We start from the raw sequence: 24,243 nt of genomic DNA on the forward strand, positions 1-24,243 counted from the left end.
CATGTTTACATGGCCGATAGGTTCGAATAATACCAAACCATACACTCTTATAGAGCATTTAAAATTATGCTATAATTTTGAAGCACAAATTATTTCTCCCTTCCCTTTGAAATTTTCCCTAAAAAATCAAAAAGAAGCAGTAATGGTGTAAGAGCATTTTTCTTTAAAGACAAAATGTTTCCCTTAAGTGAACACGAATCTATTTAAGTGCACCTGGTTACTCCTACCACCAAGAAAATGTTTTTCTGGTATATTTTTTCTTTACTGTCCCAAAGCAGTCACTGTTGAATTCCCCATAACCAAATAGCACTCTCCACTAAAACATCCTGGAGTCCTCTGAGCTCCCCATCCTATATCTGATTCCTAGCACTGTCCCCATATTCCTAAACATTCTGAACTTTTTATTTAGATTTTTGACTACTCAGCCATACTCTTCTGCTGAACTATGGCTCTGGATGATTAGAAGCCTTTGGCAATTCCAGGTGCCGTTCCAGGCATATGGAAAGCGAATAGGGAGGTGTTAGAAGTTGACTATGAGAGACAGAGCTGATTTAAAAGCTAGTTTAGTGCTGAGGTATTGGATGGGAGAAGCAACTGCCACTGGTGGCTTTTGCTTATTGTCTGTAACTTTGGACAGATGCAGCTTAGTTGTTGATGTATCTATTAGTTAATAATGACTTGAGATTACCTCTAGTTACTTCAGCAAAAAGCAAGAGGGTGTTTGTATAATGTCTTGATTACTATTTAGCCAACCTAAAACAACCTTAGCCTTCTTATAAAGGTGAAACATAAACACCATCAATGAGCAGGGGAACCATCCATTGGCTGTGTGTCTAACTCCTTGCTTTACTGATTGATCCACTCCCCATCTGAAGCAGTAATCGTCTGGCCCTAACATGAGCTATGTAACTTCAGTGTAGATCTCTGCCTTTGCCCCCTTTTAAGTCTGTTGCTCATGTGTCTTCTACTGTTGTCACACTCTCGGGTCAGGTAGGTCTGCTTTGAATTTCAGAGGCATCATTTACTTCTGTGTGATGATGGAAAAGTTACTTAATCTTTGGATTCCCACTTTGTTTTTTCATATATGAAGCATATATAATATCTACTCTGCAAGTTTGTTGGGAATATTAAAAGAATTAACGTGATGTATAGAAGCTATAAAATAGTAGATGCTCAAAAAACGTTATTATCAAATTTTTACATGTAAACAAAATGCATAGTTAATGTATACTTTTGATGTAAAAATATGTTGTTTTTTGTCATGGTAATTCAAAAAATGACCTTTGACATGTGTGTAGGAACATACAGATTTCATCAAATGTGAGTGTGAGTGGGTGTGTGCAGTCTCTTTCATATATATGTTTGCACTCATAAACACATTCTCCTTTAAATATTTTCTATATTAAAAACAGGTTTGGGTTTGAAACCACAAAGAATTGGGTATATTAAAAATAACCATTGGAATGTGGTATTTATTCATAAAAATGTAAGTGATATCTACATACGTGGAGGCATAGGTGTTTCAAAGAATTATGAAAGTCAACACTTTAAAGGAAGATTTTTAGAAAGAACACTTGGAGCCAAACATCACTGTGGAATTTTCTAATTCATTCCCCAAATGTCTGACAAGATAACTAAATGACATTAGGAAAAGCAAAATGTTCTCTGCATATTCAACCTTTTGAAAAATGTCAGTGACAAATGGTGTACTATAATATAAAATTTGGGGATGATTTCCTTGTCTAATGCTCCTCTCATGACTCACCTAAAGGACCTATTTGTTTAACAGGTGCTATCACAGGTCACTCTCCTTCTGAGGGTTTGCTTCATTATCCTGACCTTGACCTCCATTGGATTTCTTCTGGATCAAAGGTAAGAAGTGAAATTCTTTCATTTTATGTTACTTTATAATGTAATTTTTAAAAATATATGTGAAACTTTGATATTCAGCAAATATTTGTTATTAAAAATTTAAGTTGAAACTGCAATTTCACATCTTCATTGAAAATGAGGTAGAGTAGTACTTTATCTGATTTTAAATCAAGGATCCATTTTAAATTTAAGCCTTTTAAATGAAATTTATATTTTTTCAAGTATATTAAGAAATTTCTATAAAATACAATGATTAATTTGGCAAAACATAGACTGTAACCCTGAGTACTTAATAAAATATAAAATATATTTGAGTATTTTATCTTTGCCATTACATAATTCATACGTATGCCCAAATGTATTACACTTGTCCCTGGATACCTGCAGAGGGTTGGTTCCAGGACACCCTCCCCCTACCCCCCTCCCCATACCAAAATCTGCAGATGCTCAAGTGCCTTTTATAAAATGGTGTGCTATTTGTATAAAACCTATGCACATCCTCCCATATACTTTAAATCATCTCTAGATTATTTATAAAGCCTAATGCTATATTGATAGTTGTAAATACAATTTACATGCTACGTAAATAGTTGCTAGCAATGGGAAATTCAAGTTTTGCTTTTTGGAAATTTCTGGAATTTGGGGGGAATATTTTTCCATCTGAGGTTTTTTGAATCTGAGATGCAAAACCCACGGATATGGAGGGCCAATGTATTTAAAGTTTATGACATTTACCCTCACACACCGTATTATTTAATGAATTCTGTTTTAAATAGTACTCTGACCAGAAAATACATTCACTTGAACAAATTTAAATTGTTTTTATGGCAGGAGGTATATAGAAAACTCTCTGGTCATCATTGCTTAATATTTATCAATTATTAATATTAATACTAATACCAATATTTGTGTACTTAATATATATCATTCAGCATGTTATTAATTCTCACCACACTCTAAGAATTACTATAAACCCTATTTTACAGATCAAGCCAGACACGAGAACAGTAAGAGAACAGAACACGAACACAAGCAATGTGACTCCAAAATTTATATAATACAGATTTTACAAATATTGTAACTTTGAAAAACTGCAAAAAAGCTCCATCATTCTTGAAATCTTATCCTTGTTGTAGTGTAATTGTTTTTCAAGTAGGTAACCAGTAACCAAATTACCTTTAGGAAATTTTAAATATAAAAGTCCAATAAACATACATTTAATTTATATTGAATGTTATGTCACTGTCCTAAGAAATGTTTAATAGGTGTTTTGGAATATAAATCTATTCTGGAGTTTCTTCGAGATCCAGGTCCACATGAACTTACTGGTTAATGGTCTGTGTCCAATACACATTCTCATAAACATTTGGTAAAGAAAGATGCAGCTGGCACACTTCACATAAGGATATGTAAACAATGTGTAGGATTTTAAACTAATTTCCTTCAATAGTTAAAAAAAATTGAGTTCATTTTCATCATTCATTTTGTTTGGCTCTCCAGCCCTACTTTTCTATGCTAGAAATTAAGTACATACTGAGCCATAAAAAGAGAAAATGAAAAACTGAGTCACAAGACAATCTGAAATAACTACCCAGATCCAAAGAATCAGAATCACATTTTAAAGATCAAAATTCTTTTGGTTGCATATACTTACTAAAATGAGCAATCAGCCAACAACAATAGTAAAATTTCATTTTTTAATGAAGATTTTATTTATCTCCATGGATACAGATAAACAGGCCAAGTAAGCAAGCTATCAGTTTTACCACGATATCGCCTCTGATACATTAAGTCATTCTCGTTGTATGTATTTATATAAAAGTCTCAGCTGCGTCTGGCCTGCCCCAGGAACTTGTACTGAGATGCAGGTATGTCGCTCCAAACCAGTGCAGAGGGACCCAGAGAGGATGGAGCGATATTTTTAAAGTGCTGAAAGGAAATTACTGCCAACCAACCATTCTATATCCAGCAAAAATGTAGGCGAAGCAAAAACTATTTATATGCCCTTCTATAGCAAGCTTCACCTTTAGTAGTGGAATGTTGAAGTTTTTCTTTTGAAATTGAGAGCCAGTTATAGATATGCTTGTTATTTAGCCCTGTTCTGGAAACTGTCCGGGAAGAAAGGAAAAAGAAAGAAAGAAAAGGCATTAGGATTTGAAAAGAATTAATAAGTAGAAAATTACTTTATATTAATTAATCTAAAATATAGGAAAAGAATTTATTAGAAAAATTAAGGAATCTATAGGGAGAGTATTCAAATTAGTGGATGAATTTAGGAAAAGTTTTAAAGAAATGATCAACTGTATTTTTATATACTAGCAAATAAAAAATTATATGCAGTAGCATCAAGTATATCAAATACCAACAAAAACCAATCCTGAAAAAGTGAGTAAAAGCTCTCTAAAACACACTAAAAACTAGTGAAATATTCTGAAAAAATAAAGAATTAAAATAAATGGAGAGATAACTATGTTCATAGATTGGAAAGCTCAGTATTATAAATATTACACTCACCAGTTGAGTTACATATTCAGTGCAATTTGAATTAAAATTGTAAACTGTTTCTTCTTTGTGGAACTTGACAGGTTCTTTCTATAATACATGTACATGGAAATACAAAGGCCCAATAATAGCCAACACAGTCTTGAGATTTCAAAAAAAAAAAAAATGGCAGGAGTTGCACTACTGGCTATCAAGATTTATTAAAAAGCTACAGTAATTAGACATTGTTTTACTGGCACACAGACTAGAGCAGAGAACCTAGAAACAGATCTATGCATATACATAGACTTGATTTGTGACAAAGGTGTCCCTGCAGAGCTATGGGAAAAGCAGAGGCGTCATTTCAATAAAAGGTCTTAGAAAAATAGAATTTCCACATAGGAATAAGAAAAACAAGCTTGACAGATATTCCACACCATAAAAAATTAATTCTAGGGTCAGAGGGTTTTAGATTTAAAAGTGAGAGTGAAACCAATACAGTTCGAGCAAGTAGCGCAGTAAAATATCTCTGCAGCCTTGGAGTAGGTAAAAATGTTAAATGGGCCACAGAAGTGCCTCATCATACAGATCCAGTTGATGAATGAGGTTGTAATAATGTTAAGAAAGTCAGTTCTTCAAAAATTAACTGTTATTAAGACAGTAAAAATCTAAAACTTTCAGGTAGCTGATGCTGTTTGCAAACTGTATAAAGAGCAAGGACCTTATATCACAAATGGCTAAAATTAAAAGAATTGACAATACTAGCTGTTGGAATGCTCACACTTTGAAGAAGTTGGTTTATACTGTGACACCTAAATTGAAAAACAGAATTTTACTAAACTTGCACATATATATATATATATACACACCCTATAACCTGGCAATTCAATCCCAGGTATGTACTAACTGATACACCCAAAGACATGTGAAAGACGGCCGAGAAAGCATTGTTCATAATACACAAATGCTGCCAACAAGCCAGATGCCCTTCACCAGGTGAACGGGTGCATAAGTATTGGTCTCTTCACACACTGGAATGCTGTGCAAGAGTGAAGAATGAGCTACTGCTACATGCAGATGTAGTGTAGATGGAGCTCACTGACAGCATTAATTGAAAGATACTGAATACAAAAAAAGAATGCACATAAAATAGTTCCATTTTCTAAAAGTAAAAAAAGGTAAAACTAAAGAGTAGTTTTTAGCAATTCTTGCTAGAGCAGTAAAAATGTAACTAAAAAAGAGCAAGAAAGGGTCTGATTCTCATGAATGATAAACTGCCAGGTTGCAGTTCCTTCTGTGATAGAGGCAGGGTGGGAGCATTGAGGAGGTGAGATGTCTTTGAGGCTGCTGATGTTGAGTGGTGGGGGTCTGGTTGTTTATTTGTTGAGAACTATTGAGCTGTGTGTTCCTGTGTTGTGTACTGCTCTCTATGTATATTTCATTTCACAATATAAAAAGTTAAAAAGTAAACCATTGAACAGAATCAGTAAAAATAAATATGTTTTTAAATAGAAATTTTATATTCTGTTTTATCATTGAAAATTACCTGATATCAATTTTTTAACAAAATAGTTTACAGTAATTATATAGCATTATTTTACAAGGGGAAAAGTTCTTATTTTTTTTTCACATACATACCAATCACATTACTTGGATACAAATGAATCATGAACTGTTACTTTGTTTTAATTGAGTTTAAATTATTTGAAAAAAATGTGTTGTCTTTTTTGTACAAAAAATGTTACATTCAGTTTTCTATAAGCATGTCATAATTGATGGCTGAAGTATTTTTTAAGCTTAATAAATACACTATTTTAGATTTTTCTCACTTTTTTCTTTACCTCTACATTCTAAATTAACTACATAAAATATACCCACATCGTAATGACGTTAATTCAATAATATTTCATTAGAAAATTCACCTGTCATATAATACCATTTGTCTTTATAAAAATATTTCATTATACAACCAATGTTGGTTGATTATCATATGAAGTTTCTTTTAAGCTGTTAAAGTAGCTGTTCATTACTATTATTATAAGGCACTTGGTAAATGCCTATCTGGATGTGACACTCAACATATACATATTTCATATATGTTAGAGTTTGAATTTCAAGAATACTATACATATAAAGAGAATATTCATCATAAGATAATTAACAAAGATCTCTATTTATGCTGCCTATGATACTAGGCTTAACTACACATTCTCGTGTTCCCAATATTTCATAATTCAAGCATTCATTATTTTAGAGTAGGCAGCTCCCTCAGTCCTCCTGAGAAGTCATTTATTAAATGAATGAAGTATGAAGGTGTTAAGTGAGTGAGGGGAATCTAGTCTTTGAACTCCAGAACTTTAGTTGTAATACTTTATTTATTCGTTGAAAATTTGTTTCACCCTACTCCATGAATGCTCAAACCAAGCAATAAATTGATAAAGAATAGATTTTCTTTAAAAAGATGCATTCTGTGTCTTATTCTGTGTATGTGAATGACATTGTATTTCAGATCTAAGGCAGCTGTTCTGGAAACTTTCCGTTGTTTGGCGTTCCTGACGCTGTGTAGATTTGGTCACCTGAAGCCTTTCATTCCTTCCTTGGCGTTTGCTTCTGAGGTAAGACATTTGCTTTAGGGAGCTATAGTGGGAATGAGCGTCTGTTGCACATTTAATTCACTCACTCAACATTGTTTTCGTCTACTTTGTGGCTAGTAGTACTCCTCGGAAATGTTTACCCACTCATTACTTACCAATACTTACCCATGTCACCTTGCGCTAGTTAATATTGTAGAGTCTCAGTTTTTTGGATTGATACCATTAACCTCCATAAACTTGTTGAGCAAACTGCATTGCATAATGTTTATAAAGAAATTAGGCCATATAGTTTTTTCTCAACAGGTGATAGAAGTGATTTTACACAAAAAGTTCTTGGCAGATATTCTGCCATTTGAGACTTTTCTTTTAGGCTGTTAAAGTGAAAATTGTGATTAAGATATTTTGTCAGTTGCCTGCAAAAGTTAATAATTCTATAGAAATAAAACCATTAATGTCATTGAGATTTTTCTGCAGCTGAAAAATATGTTTTATTTATGATATGATATTTTGTTATGATAAAACTTATCTTCCAAGAACTACATTAAATTTTGGGATGCACGTTTATGACTTCAGATCTTAAACAACCGTTAAAAAAAACTTCATTCTCATTGCTAAGGTTTTAATGGACATGATTTTACTCTTTTAAATTAAAGGTTATGTTGTTAACTTTGGTGCTGAGCAACCTAATGGCCGTTAGTAGGGGACTGCTTAAAAATTATGGTTCACTTATAAAGTTGAATATGCATTTATAAATAGAAACGGGGAAATCTTTAGTACCAATACAGAGTATTTATATAAAATGCTATATATTTGAGCTTCCTCCATATATTTATATATATATATATAATGGAGAGAGAGAGGAAAAAAATAAAACATGATACAGGGGAGCATGTGAAGTATGAGAAGTATTGCTACCATCCAAGGCACAGAGTATAAAAATGAGGCAGAGTAGTTATATGCATATAACTATATAAATGTTTTCGTGTGCGTGTAAATATATCTGGAAAACTAAACAAGTACCTAACACATGGTTGGGAAAAGTTAATTGTGTGACTAGAAGAAAGGAGTAGAGAGAAGATTGTTCATTAAGGTAATATTTTTTGGTACCTTAAAATTTCTGAACCATGTAAACATATTTCCTATTCTAAAAAATAAATTAAAACATTAAATCATAGTATCAAGACCTTGGATTTCATCTAGGCTAATACATTCTGCATTTAAATAGGCATTAAACAAGGTTTATATGTGTACATATATTTTGTTTCTTGAGATTACAACCTAAAGTCAAATGGAAGCATAAATTGTACATATTTAATGAAATTTAGAAATATACATGCCAAAAGAAACTTAAAAAAAATAGCATTTTCATATTCTACCTGAGGAAAGATGTTCTAATTGTAGGCATAAAAGAGAGTAATTCTTGAGTATATTATGGTAGCTTATCTTACATGTTCTTTAATCCATGCTGTAAACATGTGAAAATGTATGCTTACAAAACCATTGCGTTTGGGGTTTTTCATGATGAGTTAGTGAAGGGCAGTGTAGTATGTCCAGCTTTTGAGTATGACTAACTCTGTGGGTGAAATGCTGTCCATCCATTTACTTACTTAGTCAATAGGTGAAAGAGAGTGGTTAAGCCTTGAGCTTTGAAGCTACATTGTCTGAATTTGATTCCTGGCTCAGGAACTTACTAGCTTTGTGTCTTTGGCCTTAAACTCCACACCTGTAAAAGGATAAACTGAAAATGTCTGTCAAATAGGGTTTTGGGGATTAAATGAAATAATCTATGTAAGAGTCTTAGTCTAGTGCTTAACACATAGTACAAGCTTAATAAGTATTAGGCGCTATTATAATTATTTTAAGTGAACTTAAGGATCCTTCGAAGCGATTCTTCGGCTCACCGTGAGATCCAAAAGTCAAGTTTGGGAACAACTGACATAGGGGCTGGGGAGGAGCAATAGTGCTGAACCAGAAGTTATGGTCGTGAATTCTTAGTCTGACACTTGCTTTATTGGACATTAGACTCTGTGCCTCGGGTCATTCACCTGTAAAATAGGTTTAATGAGAGCTAACATGCGTTGTCGAAAAGACTTACTTGCATTATTCCATTTAGTCCTCGTATCAAACTCATGACGTAGTCACTATTATTATTTTTATAATGGAAAATTGAAAAACAGAGATTAAGTTACTTGTTTGAATTCACACAGTCACACGCAGACAGGCCAGGACACAACTCAGGCAGTCTGACACCAGAGCTCTTGGTTACTTACCTAACAGTGTTTTCTTCCGTATGTTGATAGCAGTGCTCATCCACTTCAAGGGTTTTAGATGAAAATTCAGATGCAGTGTAGCAAAAGCACCTTGAAAAATGCAAACAGCAGTAATAAAGGGTCTTATCCATTTAACTGCAAAGTATTCTGAAAAGACTAATAGTTTAAATAATTGATCTCTGAGTTATCTTTGGTTTATGATTCAAGGAAGGCAGGACATGATGGCAAAATCTTTTAAGCTGCTTACCTATTGTTTCCAGAAAAGCACACACAGGGCCAATTCTTCTAGTGCAGATATTGCCTGTAATTTGCCACTAAAACGTTTTCTAACAATAGTGTAATAATGACATCTACTCCATGAAGCTTGGTGGAAAAATTAAAAGACACAAGGGAGGACCATAGGAAGCACTTGATACATTTTAGTTGCCGTTATTCATGTTACTGTTAGTACTGTTATTATTCTTGTTATAAAAACTATTTTTACTACTGTTATCATTATTAAAATACTATTATTATTAACCATTTAATTTCCGAGGTTAAATCTGAACAAGTCTTATCTGACTAGAGGTCAAAAACTATATGGAAAACAATGAGCTAGTATTTTACTATCAACATTTTGACCTGTGAAAAGCAGCCTTTTTTTCCACTTCTTTTTTTGTTGTTGTTATTCAGGCTTTTTATTTTACTTTTTATTGAATTATAGTTGATTTACAATTGTATTTTCTGGTGTATAGCATAGTGATTCAGTTATACGTGTATATATATATATATATATATATATATATATATATATTTACATTCTTTTTCATTATAGGTTATTATAAGCTATTGAATATATTTCCCTATGTTGTACAGTAGGATCTTGTAGTTTATCTATTTTATATATAGTAGTTAGTATCTGCAAATCTGAAACTCCTAATTTATCCCTCCCCCTCCCTTGGCCCTTTGGCAACAATAAGTTGTTTTCTGTTTGTGAATCTGTTTCTGTTTTGTAGATAAGTTCATTTGTGTCATTTTTTTTGTTTAGATTCCACATATAAGTGATATATGATATTTGTCTTTCTCTGACTTACTTCACTTAGTATAATAATCTCTAGGTCCATCTGTGTTGCTGCAAATGGCAATATTTCATTCTTTTTATGGCCGAGTAGTATTCCTCTGTGTGTGTGTGTGTGTTTGTGTGTGTGTGTGTATCACTAACTTCTGTATCCAATCATCTGTCAATGGACATTTAGGTTGCTTCTATGTCTTGGTTATTGTAAATAGTGCTGCTATGAATATTGAGTTACACGTACCTTTTCAAATTAGAGTTTCCTCTGGATATATGCCTAGGAGCGGGATCACTGGATCATATACTAGCTCTGTTTTCACTTTTTTAAGGAATCTCCATACTGTTTTCCGGAGTGACTGCACCAAATTACATTCTCAGCAACAGTGCAGGAGAGTTCCCGTTTCTCCACACCCTTTCCAGCATTTACTGTTTGTAGACTTTTTAATGATGGCCATTCTGACCAGTGTGGGGTGCTACCTCATTGTAGTTTTGATTTGCATTTTCCACTTCTTTTTAAAGTTCAAAAATTTTAAAATTAAAACGAGTTACCAATTCTTATTTGTTAATTGTGAATTTCAAACTTGTGTTTTCCTTACAGTTTTATTTCTTAGAACTTTATGTAAATTTTTGCTATTTATCATAGTGTTAATAAAACTGTTTTTTTGCATCTCACAAGTTGTCCAGAACTCTAATGTATGGCCTCAGTGACTCCATTCAATATGAATTAAGGCCAACTAAGAGTGATTATCCTACAAGAGTGTTCTCATCATTTTTCTTTGAGGCTATAATTAGAATCAGTGTCATAGAAGCAATTAATTCTCTTTCTTCTATAAATCAATGTACTATATACTGACTGGCAACATCAGCTTGTAGCCCTGTGACTCTTCTCTATTTATCTAGAAGGCTGGTTGGAGGCTGTCTGTTATGTTGCTTTATTTTGAAAGTCTAATTCCATAGGTGTGTATGGCAACAGTCCTACACTGAACAAGCATACAGCTGGCTACACTTTCAGCTAAAAACACATACACATGAGTACACACAGACTGGAAAATTGACCTTGAATTATTTTTCACTTAGATTATAAAGCAGCTCTTAGGTAGTTACAATCCGAGACAGAAGTACAAAGTATAATTTGAATTTGATCCTGGGATTTCCGTGTGGAAATTTTATTCCCTTTAGCTTATATCCAGAAAATTATTAAGTAAGAGTGTAGTACTCTTGCTATTTATGAACAAAATTTACTGCTGTACAACGTATGATTATCTATGTAGTGTGAGCAAAGTATAGTCCATGCCCTTGTACATTTCTCTTTGGATAGTTCCATCAGTATTTTGGCCAACTCACATACCATTTTTAAACTTGCTTTTTTATGCATGAGAAATTCGACTTAAAAACAATCCATTCATTCTTCCATTCACCCATTTCTTACTCACATAAGCAGATACTTTTTTTTTTTCCTGCTGGCTCAGGTATAGTTTGTTCTTTCTAAGGTACACCTGTGAATGTGAGCTTGCTTTAATTTCTCTTATCAGTAGCTTTAAAGATGTCTAACCTGATGAACACTTCAGCGAAGATAGCAAGGTGAAACATGAATAGCTATTTTGATAAGTATGTAGGTACATGAGATAATGAGAAATACTTGTTTGCATATATTTTGATACTATGTATATTTTATTTCACGTAACTGTGTATTTAATTAAGGAGATAGTTTAGGGTAATGAAAGAAGCACTGATTTTGAAGTCACACAAATCCAAGTGCCATCCTCAGCTCTGCCGATTAGTTGTATGGCCTTGAGGAAACATCTAAAATAATCACAACTTAGATCCCTCAGCAAGAAGGAGAATAAAAAACTTATGGGAGCTGTTTTTATATTCAAAGGAGTAAGTAAGACAGTCTGCAGAACCTACCATAAATTCTAGCATATAAGTAGTAGTATTAATAATAATTATATCCACTTATCTTTACTATATACACACATATGTACACAAATTACACAGACACATTTAAAATAATGTTTTGAGAAAGAGGGTAGTAAAAGCAATGAAAACATAAACCTGAGAATATCTGCTTATTAGCTGATTCCAAAAGAACATGCAATGTTTATAAATTTAGACCTCAAAAAAATTCTAAAATCCTATTTATAGCTTTTGTTTAAAATTAAAATGGAAGCACCTCACCTCTAAACTGCTGAAGATGTGCACAAGAGATGGGTAGGATTTGAACAAGCAGAGCAGAAGGTGGTGAACACTTTACTGAAAGGAGACAACAGTGAAAAGGCTGGAAGCAGGGGTACCATGGGCTGTTCAAGTGGTGAGATGTAGCAACGGCCCAAAGAGTGGGTCTTAATAGGTAATAAATAAATGCTCACAGAAGACAGAACCAGCTGGCCCCATGCTCTAGGTGGCAGACAGAAATGGTTATTCAGCCCTTACTGAATGCCTGCTCCAGCAAAATCACAGCAAAAGCCCTGCCTTTGTGGGGCTCAGTGTTAACTGGTGTATTAATTTTTGATTGCCGTAACAAATAACCACCAATTTAGTGGCTTAAACAACAGACATTTATTATCTAACTGTGTCCACGGGCTAGGAGGTCAGGCGCAATTTCTCTCTATCCTCTGCTCTCTGCTAGGGGTCTCAAAAGGCTGCATTTCAGGTGTCAGCTAGATTGTGTTCTCATCTGGAGGCTTAACTATGGAAAAATCCACTTCCAAACTCACTTAGGTCATTGACAGAATTCATTTCCTTGCAGCTGTATGACTTAGGGCCCCACTTTCTGCTGGCTTTGGACTGGGGGCTTCCCCCAGGTCCCACAGGCCACCACGGGCTTCCTCCACATGGCCGCCTACTTCATCCAACCGCAAGAACAAGCACTTGTTTCAGGGAGGCTCAGTCCCTCTTTTGGGGGCTCTCACCTGATGTAGGCAGGCTCATCCAGGATACTTTTATGGAGTGAAAATCAGCTGACCCTGCCTTAGTGCTCCGACCACGTTTCTACTACTTTCCTTCTTGCTTGCTCAGTTCTGGGCGTGTGCAGTGTTCTAGGAGCATGTTCAGTGTACCCTGCCTTGGGAGCTTTGTTCTTGATTTTCGCCTTTGCCTGTTCTTTCCCACGAATCCACCTGAATTTTGCCCTCACATCAGGTCTTAACTGATACGCTGCCAACCTTCCCTGGGTCCCTTTTTTTTTTTTTAATTTAAATATTCGGTTTACAATGTTGTGTCAATTTCTGATGTACAGCATCCCTGGGTACCATTTTTATTGTTGTTTTCTAATTTTGCCTTCCACCCCTGATTTATTCTTCACCCTAGTACATCCCAGTAGCTAATGAACACATATGAATACAAATATATATGTGTATAAGGATTTGTCTGAGTTATTGTCTGCACCCTCTCCAGCTGTGGCAGATAGAAACCAGAGTGGCCCAGTGAGCGCTGCCCCTGCTGTTTATAACCTGTCAGCCTACAGAATCCCCTTCCCTAGAGTGTGGGTAAGACCTGTGACTTGCTTCCAGCCAGTAGAATATGGTAAAGATGCTTCAACATTTATTTATTTATTTATTCAGTAAATTTTGAATGAGCACTGGCGTCACCTGCTCTGTAATTGTTCCTCAACAACATGGAGGAGAGCAAGTTGCTGGAATTTAAACTTACATAGACTGCTGAATTAAATATTGACTTCTAATAACCTGCATATTCAGATGTCCTTTGTTATCTAAATAACTGATAAAAGTGCATGTCTTAGAAAGTAAAGTTCTTAGCAGCTTCTTAGCAGTTTCGTGTTTTTATGGATTCTTCCTTTGTTCTTTCTTTTTTTCAAGTAAAACTCAGCCTTTTTTTTTTTTTTTTTGGTGTTTAAGTTCTCTATCTCTACACAACAAACCAACCCAAAACTTAATGGCTTAAAACAATGAAATTTTATTATTTCTCACTATTCTGTGTTGCTTCCACTGCTGGTCTCACCTGGCCTCACTCATCAGACTACTTTCAGCTTGGGGATCAGCTGGGCTTGAAAGTGCATGAGGGTCACATGAGGGCTGTCGGCAGGAATACCCTTATTTTCCCTCCACGTGACCTCTCACGCTCCAGTGGACTAGACTTGGTCTTTATCTGGCAATTCCAGGATCGTGACAATTGAATCTGCCACATTTCTTGAAGCATAGGCTCTGAAACTCAAAAAGCATCGTTTTTGTCACATTCCATTGTAATTTATACACATTCCAAGAACATCACTAGGCCAGCCACTGTTCAGGCAGTAGAAGAATGGACTCCATCTCTTGATTAGAAGAGCAGTCAGTTAAAAAAGGATATGCACAAATTTATGGCCATTATCCAAGACACCGCACTTGGGTTTTATATCACTTAGGTTTATCTCACAGTGATGATTAGTATATCACAAAATGTAGACATAGTTGTCTAAAGCCATCTTAGACGATTCATTTCAGCTGTACACCTGGCCATGTTATGAATGTGAAGACTAAATTGCACCCGAGTTTTTTTATGAAATATATGTTAATCTGCCATAAATATAATTATGGATTTAAGGGGAAAAATAGCACACACACACAGACATGCACACACACACACACATACACACTGACTTGTGAGTATTCATAATATCTAGCAGTTTTAACTAACCTATTTCAATATTTTTCAAGTCTCAAATATTTCTATCAACTGTACAAAGTTTGCGTTTGTGAGTAGTAGCTTATATGTTTTAAACAATACTTTCTTAATATCAACTTATAATTTTCCATTATATATGATATTTATTATGTACTAAATTATATAAAATAGTTTTTAAAAGATAATAAAAGGAAAGCCACCGACCTTAAGACTATTCCTCTACTTCATACTCCCACAGATACTACCGTGAAATTGTAATTTGTGTTTATCATAGCCATGCTTTTTCTGAACAAATTCTATTTTTTCATATATTCTTAAGTTTATCATTAAGCAATATTTGATTTATCAAAAAAAATCTTGAGTATAATAAAATGATATCATACTATATATATATATATAGTTTCCTACAATTTCCTTTAATTTACTGAATATTTTGTTTCTAAAGTGTATCCTTTTTCTTGCATATAGTTGTTGTTTATGTACCTTGTGTGATCATGTCCAATATCTATTCTCTAGTGTGTGTTTCTAGCTTTGACTTTTACAATGCTGCCGTGAGAATTCATGCACAGATCTTCTAGTGCACATGGCATATATGTAATTTCTGTGGGATCATACAGCTAGATGTGGAATTGTTGGATTGTAGGAAAGGTGGCCTGATTACATTCTTAAGAGAGTGCTAATTTGTTTTCCAAAGTAGTTGTAAAACTTATCACTGTAAGAGTGTAAATTTCCACCCCAAAGTCAGAATTGTCAGATTTCTTAAATTTTGTTCATCTGGGAGTTTAAATCATATCTCATTGTATTCCTAATTACCATTTTCTTGTTTACTAGTGAAGCAGATCATTTTTTCATCTTAATTGGCCATTTATGTTTCTTTTCCAGCAATATGCTTTTGCATGTCAGTTACCCATTTTTTTCTATTTGGTTGTTATTTAGTTCTGCTTTTTAGAAATTCTATGTATGATACCAGTCATTTGTCAGTTATATTTGTCAAAAATATCTTTCCTCAACTTGTAGCTTATCTCATTGCCCCTTGATTGAACTCAAATGCATTTTATTTCCATAAAGCAATGCCATATAAATAGTATTATACTTCTATATATGAAGATGGTACTACTAAACCATTCATCATTACTAATTCAGAAAAACATATACTTTTCCTATATATGTAGTGCCAGATGTGTCCAGCTACGGTTCTTCCTGTAACCACCAGTGCATCTATATGAATCTTAGACAGTGTTATGAATGTAGTCTATAATTATGTAAAAATATAAAGCTAACATATGAAGATTAATTCCACAAGCATCACTTCTTTAGCAAAGTTTATTAACCATTTGAATTTTAAATGCACAGATCAAAATTTCCCCTATCCTTTTGTAGGGGAGAGTATTCAAACAAAATTAATCCAAAATCTTTACATCATATCAAAAGTGCTAAAATGTATTGGAATTCTCCTATGTGCAGAGAACATATGAGGCTTCTATTAAAAAAACCAAATATTAGCCATTTCTTTCTGTTAATGAGCTATTTACCAATAGATTCATGAATATAAGCCACTTCACCAGGCAGATCACATCCCAGAATGTAATCCCTTTTGTACTCTATTAATTAAGAAATTTGAAAATAACTTGCAGGTGACACGTAAGAGAAAATATTTTATAGGATGTAGGAGATTTTTATTTTTAGCCACATATGCAGCATTCATGGAACAGCATAAAACACACAAATATTGAGTTTATTAGAAAATTCCCTTTAGATTTTTTTGCATATTCATACCATAAAGTTTTTCATTCTTTTGTCTTTACCTCTAGTTCAGTGTATCACTGCCGCTTTCTTTTATAATATTTTTATTGTTTATGTAGCACAGGGAACTATATACAATATCTTGCAGTAACCTATAATGAAAAAGAATATGAAAACAAATATATGTATGTATATACATGACTGAAACATTTTGCTGTACACCAGAAACTGACACACATTGTAAGCTGACTACACTACAATAAAAAATAAAATAAGATATTTTATTCTTTCACAGTCCATTATAATTCCTGCATTATTAGAATCTAAAGATATACATTTTTCAAGGTTTATTATCACATACAAATAATACAAATACAAATACATTTATTCTGCTCTGAGTCATGTGCAGAAAGCTTTATGTGTGTAAACTCACTCATAACACACATATATGTCTCATGTCCATTCATGTACTGTTCATAAGCATGGATAGAAAGTAACTAATGTATTGAATGTGGAGCAGGCTAAATAGCGGGTGAAAATAAGCTGATTGGAGTGATTTATATGAGGCCTATTTTTCCAAAAATCCTCTCCACTTCTTGTGTTTTTCTAGAAATAATTACTTTTTCTTTCTATGAGCAACAAAACACTTGGTAAACAAAATAAGGCAATGTTAGAATATATGCTTTTCTGTTTCATGATAGGAGAGAAAGACTACATTTGACACAGTAGACTGTAGATGATCACATTAAAATTCCTGAAATGTATTGGCCCTTGTGTGAGATTTTTAAATAAATTTTGAATCTACATATGAGAAAATGTTAACCCATAATAGTTTTCTAAATATCATGGCTTCCTATTAAGATGGTTAAAAGTTAAGAGATACAAATATATCACATATTCTTACCCACCCATCCCTTCTACTAAATTTTTTTAATTTTATAAAATGTATTTAATATTTCATAAATATTAAATGCAAATGAGTTAAAACACACAATAGAGAGTGGCTTTGTAACAGTTCGTGTAGAAAGGACTTAAAAGACTTCTTCATAGGAAGCAGTGTATATTCAAAAGTATAATAGTTTTAAGTAACTATCAAAAAATTCATGGCAGTATGGCCATTTGAACAATAGCGAATCTAGCAATGCAAGAACATGGTGTATCTTTCCATCTGTGTTGTCCTCAGTTTCTTTTAATCAACATCTTTTAGTTTTTGGAACATAGTTCCTTTGCCTCCTTAAGTAGGTTTATTCCTAGGTATTTTATTGGTTGTGATGCAATGGTAAATGGGATTGTTCCTTTAATTTCTTTTTCTGATATTTCATCGTTATTATATAGAAATACAACAGATTTCTGTATATTAATATTGTATCCTACACCTTTACCAAATTCATTGACGAGTTCTAGTAGTTTTCTGGTAATGTCTTTAGTATTTTCTGTGTATATCGTATCATTGCCATCCCTTCTACTTTAGGCTCTTATTTGAAAGTTACCAGTGTGGGCACCTGCCAAGTACAGCTGCTTTTGCAAACACTTTAGCTTCAAGGAAATTTTCACCATCAAGCACTTTTCCCCCACATTTTAATACTACGGGTATTATGAGGAACACTGATTTTACATATTTCTGTAAACTTATGTTGAAATCATCAAAGCAAAGATGTTTTAAGGAGAGTTGTACATCAAAATATATACTGAGTTTTTTGAGTGTTTTTTAAAAAACATTTTAAATGCATGTCTTTTTGTTTAGTTTTTGTTTGTTTCTTTTAGTTGGTCTTGCTTTTTCACTTGTTTTACTTTTCTTGTTTGAAAACAAGAAGTGCTTACTTGCCAAGAGTAGATTAGCTGGACGAGGAAACATCTTGAATTTATTTCACTATCACAAACTTTGGAGTTTTGAGTGAGTTCTCAAATGGATACCATCTCTATTAATTATATTGCTTAGATTAAAACAGAAATTTAGGAATGTTAGGAGTCTAGATTTCTGCGTCCCCCCCTTCCTGACCACTGAACCAGCGTCCATCCTGTTGACTTACGTCACTCTGCATTTTTCATGGCTGTCCTTTTACCTGACTTATTTGTGGGTGTAATCTACCAATGTCAGCAGAGTGAATTACGAGCAGCAGCTTAGGGTAAACATCATTTACTCGAAAGAAATGATTTCCACATCACCTTGGTTTTCTGCTTGGCATTAAAAAAAATCCTGCCCCTTTTTATAATCACCTGTCCTACATTTGAAATAACAAAGAGCCTCGAATTCTGTCTTCTCTAGTCAGAGTGTGCCACGTGCTGTGCTGTGTGATTTATGACCTGAGCATCCGACACTCTCCATGCACTAACAAGATGGCCCACTGCGTTTGAAATATATCCCCCGAATGAAAGCAAACACAACCTTGTGATATAAAGCCTTGTCAGCATGCAAGGAATTAAACACATGCAAGTTTTAATTTTTAGACTTTCTTTTTGCATTGCCTTTAATAATGGCTGAAATAACTTAAGATCCATGGGTAGGCAGGATTTCATATACTAGATGAGGGCTCTGAGGGGAAGCCTGACCCTGAGAAAAAGGTGCAGGGATATTTGGCAGAACATCAACGTGGTTTCCACTAGTACATGACAGGGACTCATTATGGGCTTGCTGTTGCCTGTAAGCTGGTTTCACTACCATCAACTACGAGGCCAGGATGCCTGGTTCCAGATGCTCTCGCCAATTGACCGTAAAATTGCTATGCATTTCTGGCCCAGCCCGAGATTTTAAAAGCTCCCCTCCCCCTCCCCTCAACACCCTAACCCCCCAATTCCCTCTAAAAAGCTGCTCATTATTCTTCCTTTGCCCCCTGATCTCAGCAAAAGAAATACTTCTGGAATCAATTAGAAACGTCTGCCCTTGATGAGGTTTGCACGTGAGTTTGGAGTTGAGCGGCTTTGATAGTGGCAGCCAACAGCTGCAGTTTCAGGTGGTAAAATCGAAGAAGGAATTTTCCAGGGTTTATTTACCATCATAAAAATTTTAAAAATAGGCAAGACATGTTAGGAGACGGTCTCATATGCCTTTGAAAGGGAAGTTAAATTTGGGTTACATATTTGTTTTATCCACAATGAGCAAACTGGAGATCTCTGAGTGGGGGAATCTTTCCATTGCTTTAATAGATTGTGTCAAATGGTTGTGAATACTGGAAAAGGGGCACTCCTTTCTGAAGGTTAATGGTAAAAGAACATCTGTTATTTTGTCTGTCATATTAATTGCTTGACAAGTAAAGATATTCAAGGTTAATGGAAATCAGAACCCATCTTCTGAAAATAATGTGAATTAATACTGTGTAATACGTTTGCCTACTCTCTAGCTATATGTGTATATAAGATATTTAATCTAAAATTGCAATAAGACTTTTTTCTTTTTTAAATGTAGCTTTTATTAATGCTTAATTGAGAAGATACTGTAAGACTCTTTTTTATATTTATGTGTCCAATTAAAATACATTAGCTATTATAGCATGAAAATGACACAATTTTCCTAAAGCCAAATTAAAAAGCATAGTAACACGGGTATCCAAATTATCACCTGGTACACACGCGCTTTTCTTTCCTTGATTGTGTGACATGCTTCCTGGAAGTCTGCTTTTGTTCCTCCTGTCGGCTAAAAAACAGATAAAATTTCAAGAGTACATTTTAGCACTGATATCTTCACTGTGTCATCAAGAAATGCTATCAAACTTTTGTTTCCCTCAGCAAATCACTGTTAAGTAGAGAATTTTAGGTCCCAGACCTACTTATTACTTCTCTAATCAAATGGGACTTCAAGCACCTGTTATTTCCTCTTAAAATATTGCAATTTCTATTTATATAATAGTGAAGAGGTATGTAGAAGGAATTCTAGGTCTGTTCTTCTGGTAGTATTTTTGTATTTAAAGGTGACAGAGGTAAATTTGCGTTTTTATGAGCACTCTCTCTACATGTACAGACATCTGCCTATTAATCAGTCTGGTCTCAGGACTGAAGTATATCCATTAGTACAACTAAGTGAATAAATAACTATTACTGAGTGTACCTTAAATATCATACACTAGTATTATCTTCATGGAATAACTTTAAGTAGGCTGAAAAATTCAGTTACTTAGAATACCTAATGTTACATGTACACCACAGTGTAATAAAAGTTAAAAAGACATATTTTGCCTAATAGTTTTCCGGGTAAATTAGCATACCAACAAAAACAAGAACAGAAAGAAACAAGGCTGAACAACTTAATTACCATCTTTCAAAAATAATGCCTCATTTATCCTTCTCAATGTCCTCCATATGTTCTACACGTTATTGGTGAACCAAACTTCCTTTTATTGAGTAAAACAAAACAAAAGAAAGCTCTCTGCGGCCTTTAACAACATTCTAAAAGTTACTTCCTTGTGATCAAATTGTTACAGAAAGGAAAAGTTGACTAATTTGTTCATTCCTTTTCTGTGAGATGAAACATTCCACGTGCCAGCTTTTCCTAAATATGTTCAGATCCAGGAGCCAAATCAGGCTGTTCGGTATTAAGCCCATTGACAGTTGAAACATTCTCTCTAGGGAGGAAGCAGAAATCTATTCTCTGACTCTCAAATATGAGGCTTCCTTGTAGGTATCAGGAAGACTTGATAATAACCATTTAGACATGCAATCTGACAGAAAAGCATCTAGCTGATGGAGAGTTACTGCTTGACACCTTCACCTGAGACTCCTAAGCTTGCTGTTTAAGTGGTATTATCTCTTCTATATGCATACATGATAGATCTGGGGAATCAGATGATACACATTAAAAGCTAATACAGATTTTTCAACACAGCTTATGCTGTCTTTCATAGAATTCCGACCAAAATTCAATACTTGTAAGGAATATGATCTAGCATGCAGCACAAGAAGGTACTATCTCTTTTAAACTGTATTTGTTTATGACAATGTTTGAAACTGGCTCAGCCTAGCTTTGTACAAGTGCTTAAGTTACTGTGATGAGAAGGAGAAAAAATTGGCATCAGATTCCAGACGCATGACTGTTACGAATTAACAACTTGAAGAAGTTCTCAGTTTCGCCATCTGTAAAGTCAAGGGAATGAAGTCAATTTCTAAAGTTACTTCAGTGTTTAAGTTTTCATACTGGCTATGTGATTTTTAAAAAACAGATTAAATAGATGCTCTTGGTTTACATTAATATAATTAATTCACTAAGAAGAGTGGGATTCAGAGGAATCTTTGGAAAATGAAGAGTTGACTCTCTGAGATTTTTCAGTACATGGTATGTGAGAACATGGAAGACAGGACTGGGACAATAATAATCCTAGTTGTGCTTTGCAAGAATTTAATTGCACCTGCATATAATTACCACCATGCCCTTGTCAAACTACAAAGTCACTGCAAATGAATGAATAATTAAGAAGCTAGATTTTTTTAAAAGTTTGCTTTCTATAAATTCACCTCCCAGACAAGCTCTTTTACTGGTAAGCATGGAGCTTAGAAGGGTTCCAGGCCAGTGGAAATGGAGTCAGGTCACTGGAGTGGAGCTTGGAATAAATTTGTGATTGGGAGAATATTAGATATTGAAATACTAAAGCCAGTATCTTTGATATAAATGACAGTAAGTTTTAATGAGGCTCTCTGAGAATCCCTGTGCCACAATCTGATAATAGCTGTGCAGAATGTTATCAACATTCAGCAAGACTAAGTTATTGTCAACGTGCCTAGTGTAAAGCAACCAGAGGAATATATTCCTTCTACTTTGTTCTCTTAAAGTGTTAATTATAAATCACAGAGGTGTCACTCACAGAAAGAAGTCTCTATGTGAGACACATGAATAGTTTATAATAAGCATGAGAAAGTGTTTAATCAAAATACATTAGGCAGAAAAATTAGGAAAACATTGTTTGCTCTTCCATTTTTTTGTCAGGGATACTATGTGGAAATCACAGTACAAAAAATATTTTCCTCAGTTTGCCAAATACTCTTCAGATGATTGCTGAAGGCTATGGATAATTTCGCATTAGATTTCTATTTACTTTGAATCCAAAAACTAAAATGGTAGACTAACTCTGTATCTTAAGGAACTAGAAAAAGGGGAACAAACTGAGCCCTAAGTCAGCAGAAGAAAGGAAATAATAAAAATTTGAACAGAAATAAATGAAATAGAGAACTGAAAAAACAATAGAAAAGATTAACTAAAATAAGAGGTGATTCATTAAAAAGCTAAACAAAACTGACAAACCCTTAGCTAGATTAACCTAGGAAAAAACAGAAGGGACTCAAATCAACAAAATTATAAATGTAAAAGGATAAATTACAACTGATACCACAGAAATTCAAGAGATCATAATAAGCTACTATGAATAGTTATCTGCCAATAAACTATCAATCTAGAAAAAATGGGAAATTTTTTAGAAACATACAACTTACCAAGACTTTATCATAAAGAAAAAGAAAATGTGAATAGACTGATTGCTATTAAGGGGATTTAATCAGTAGTCAAAAATCTCTCAAAGGAAAACCCAGAACCAGATGGCTTCATTAGTCAATTTTACCAAACATTTTGGAAAATTAACCTGAATCCTTATCAAAATCTTTCAAAAATAGAAGAGGAGGAAACACTTTCAAACTTATTTTACAAGGCCAGAATTATTCTGATACCAAAAACCAGAAAAGGACATTACTAGAGAAGAAAACTACAGGCCGATATCCCTGATGAGTACAGGTGCAAAAACTCTCAATCCATTACTAGCAAACCAAATTCAGCAGCGTATTTAAAAGATCATTTACTATGATCAAGTGAGATCTATCACTAGGAAGCAAGGATGGTACAACATACACAAATCAATCAATGTAATATATCACATTAATAGAATCAGAGAAAGAAGCATATGATCATTTTAGCAGAGAAAAAGCATTTGACAAAATTCAACATCCATTTATTATAAAATCCCTTAAATTAGGCATAGAAAGAACATATATTAACCTTTTAAAAGCAAATTATGACAAGTCTACAGCTAACATACTCAGTGGTGGAAAGTTGAAAGCTTTTTCTCTAAGATCAAGACAAGGGGTCCCACTCTCACCACTCCTATTCAACATAGTGTAGAGGTCCTAGCTAGAATAAATAGACAAGAAAAAGAACTAAAAGTTATCAGAATTGAAAAGGAAGAAGTAAAATTGTCTCTATTTGCATATGACATAATTTTATGTATAAAAAATTCTAAAGACTCAAAAAATCTGTTAGGCCTAATCAATGAATTCAGTAAAGTTGCAGGATATAAAATTAACATACAAAAATCAATAGCATTTCTATATAATAAGAACAAAATTTCTGTAAAAGAAGTAAACAAATTGACCTTATTTACAAAATCATCAAAAACAACAAAACACTTAGAATAAATTTAACTAAGGAGGTGCAAGATCTCTATGCTGAAAACTAAAAAAGTGATGAAAGAAATTAAAGAAAATGGAAATAAATGGAAATGTATCCTGTGTTCCATTTATTGGGTTGGAAGAACTAATATTGATAACATGTTCAATACTACCAAAGCCATTTCTAGATTCAGTGCAATCTTTATGAAGATTCCAATGGCATTTTTTGCAGAAGTAGGAAAAATAGTCC

General features: G+C 33.9%; 1 protein-coding gene across 3 annotated transcripts in view; it reads left to right on the plus strand.

Annotated features, from left to right (window-relative positions):
* AGMO (alkylglycerol monooxygenase) overlaps positions 1–24,243 on the plus strand; it is a 285,767-nt gene that overhangs the window by 158,805 nt on the left and 102,719 nt on the right. For all 3 annotated transcript variants that reach the window (XM_031454981.2, XM_031454982.2, XM_031454983.2), the window contains exons 11-12: positions 1,790–1,872; positions 6,863–6,968. In XM_031454981.2, the coding sequence (XP_031310841.2) occupies positions 1,790–1,872; positions 6,863–6,968 (189 nt within the window). The remainder of the gene's footprint in view (positions 1–1,789; positions 1,873–6,862; positions 6,969–24,243) is intronic.

This window comes from Camelus dromedarius, chromosome 7, assembly GCF_036321535.1.
Source record: "Camelus dromedarius isolate mCamDro1 chromosome 7, mCamDro1.pat, whole genome shotgun sequence".
Classification (NCBI taxonomy): domain Eukaryota; kingdom Metazoa; phylum Chordata; class Mammalia; order Artiodactyla; family Camelidae; genus Camelus; species Camelus dromedarius.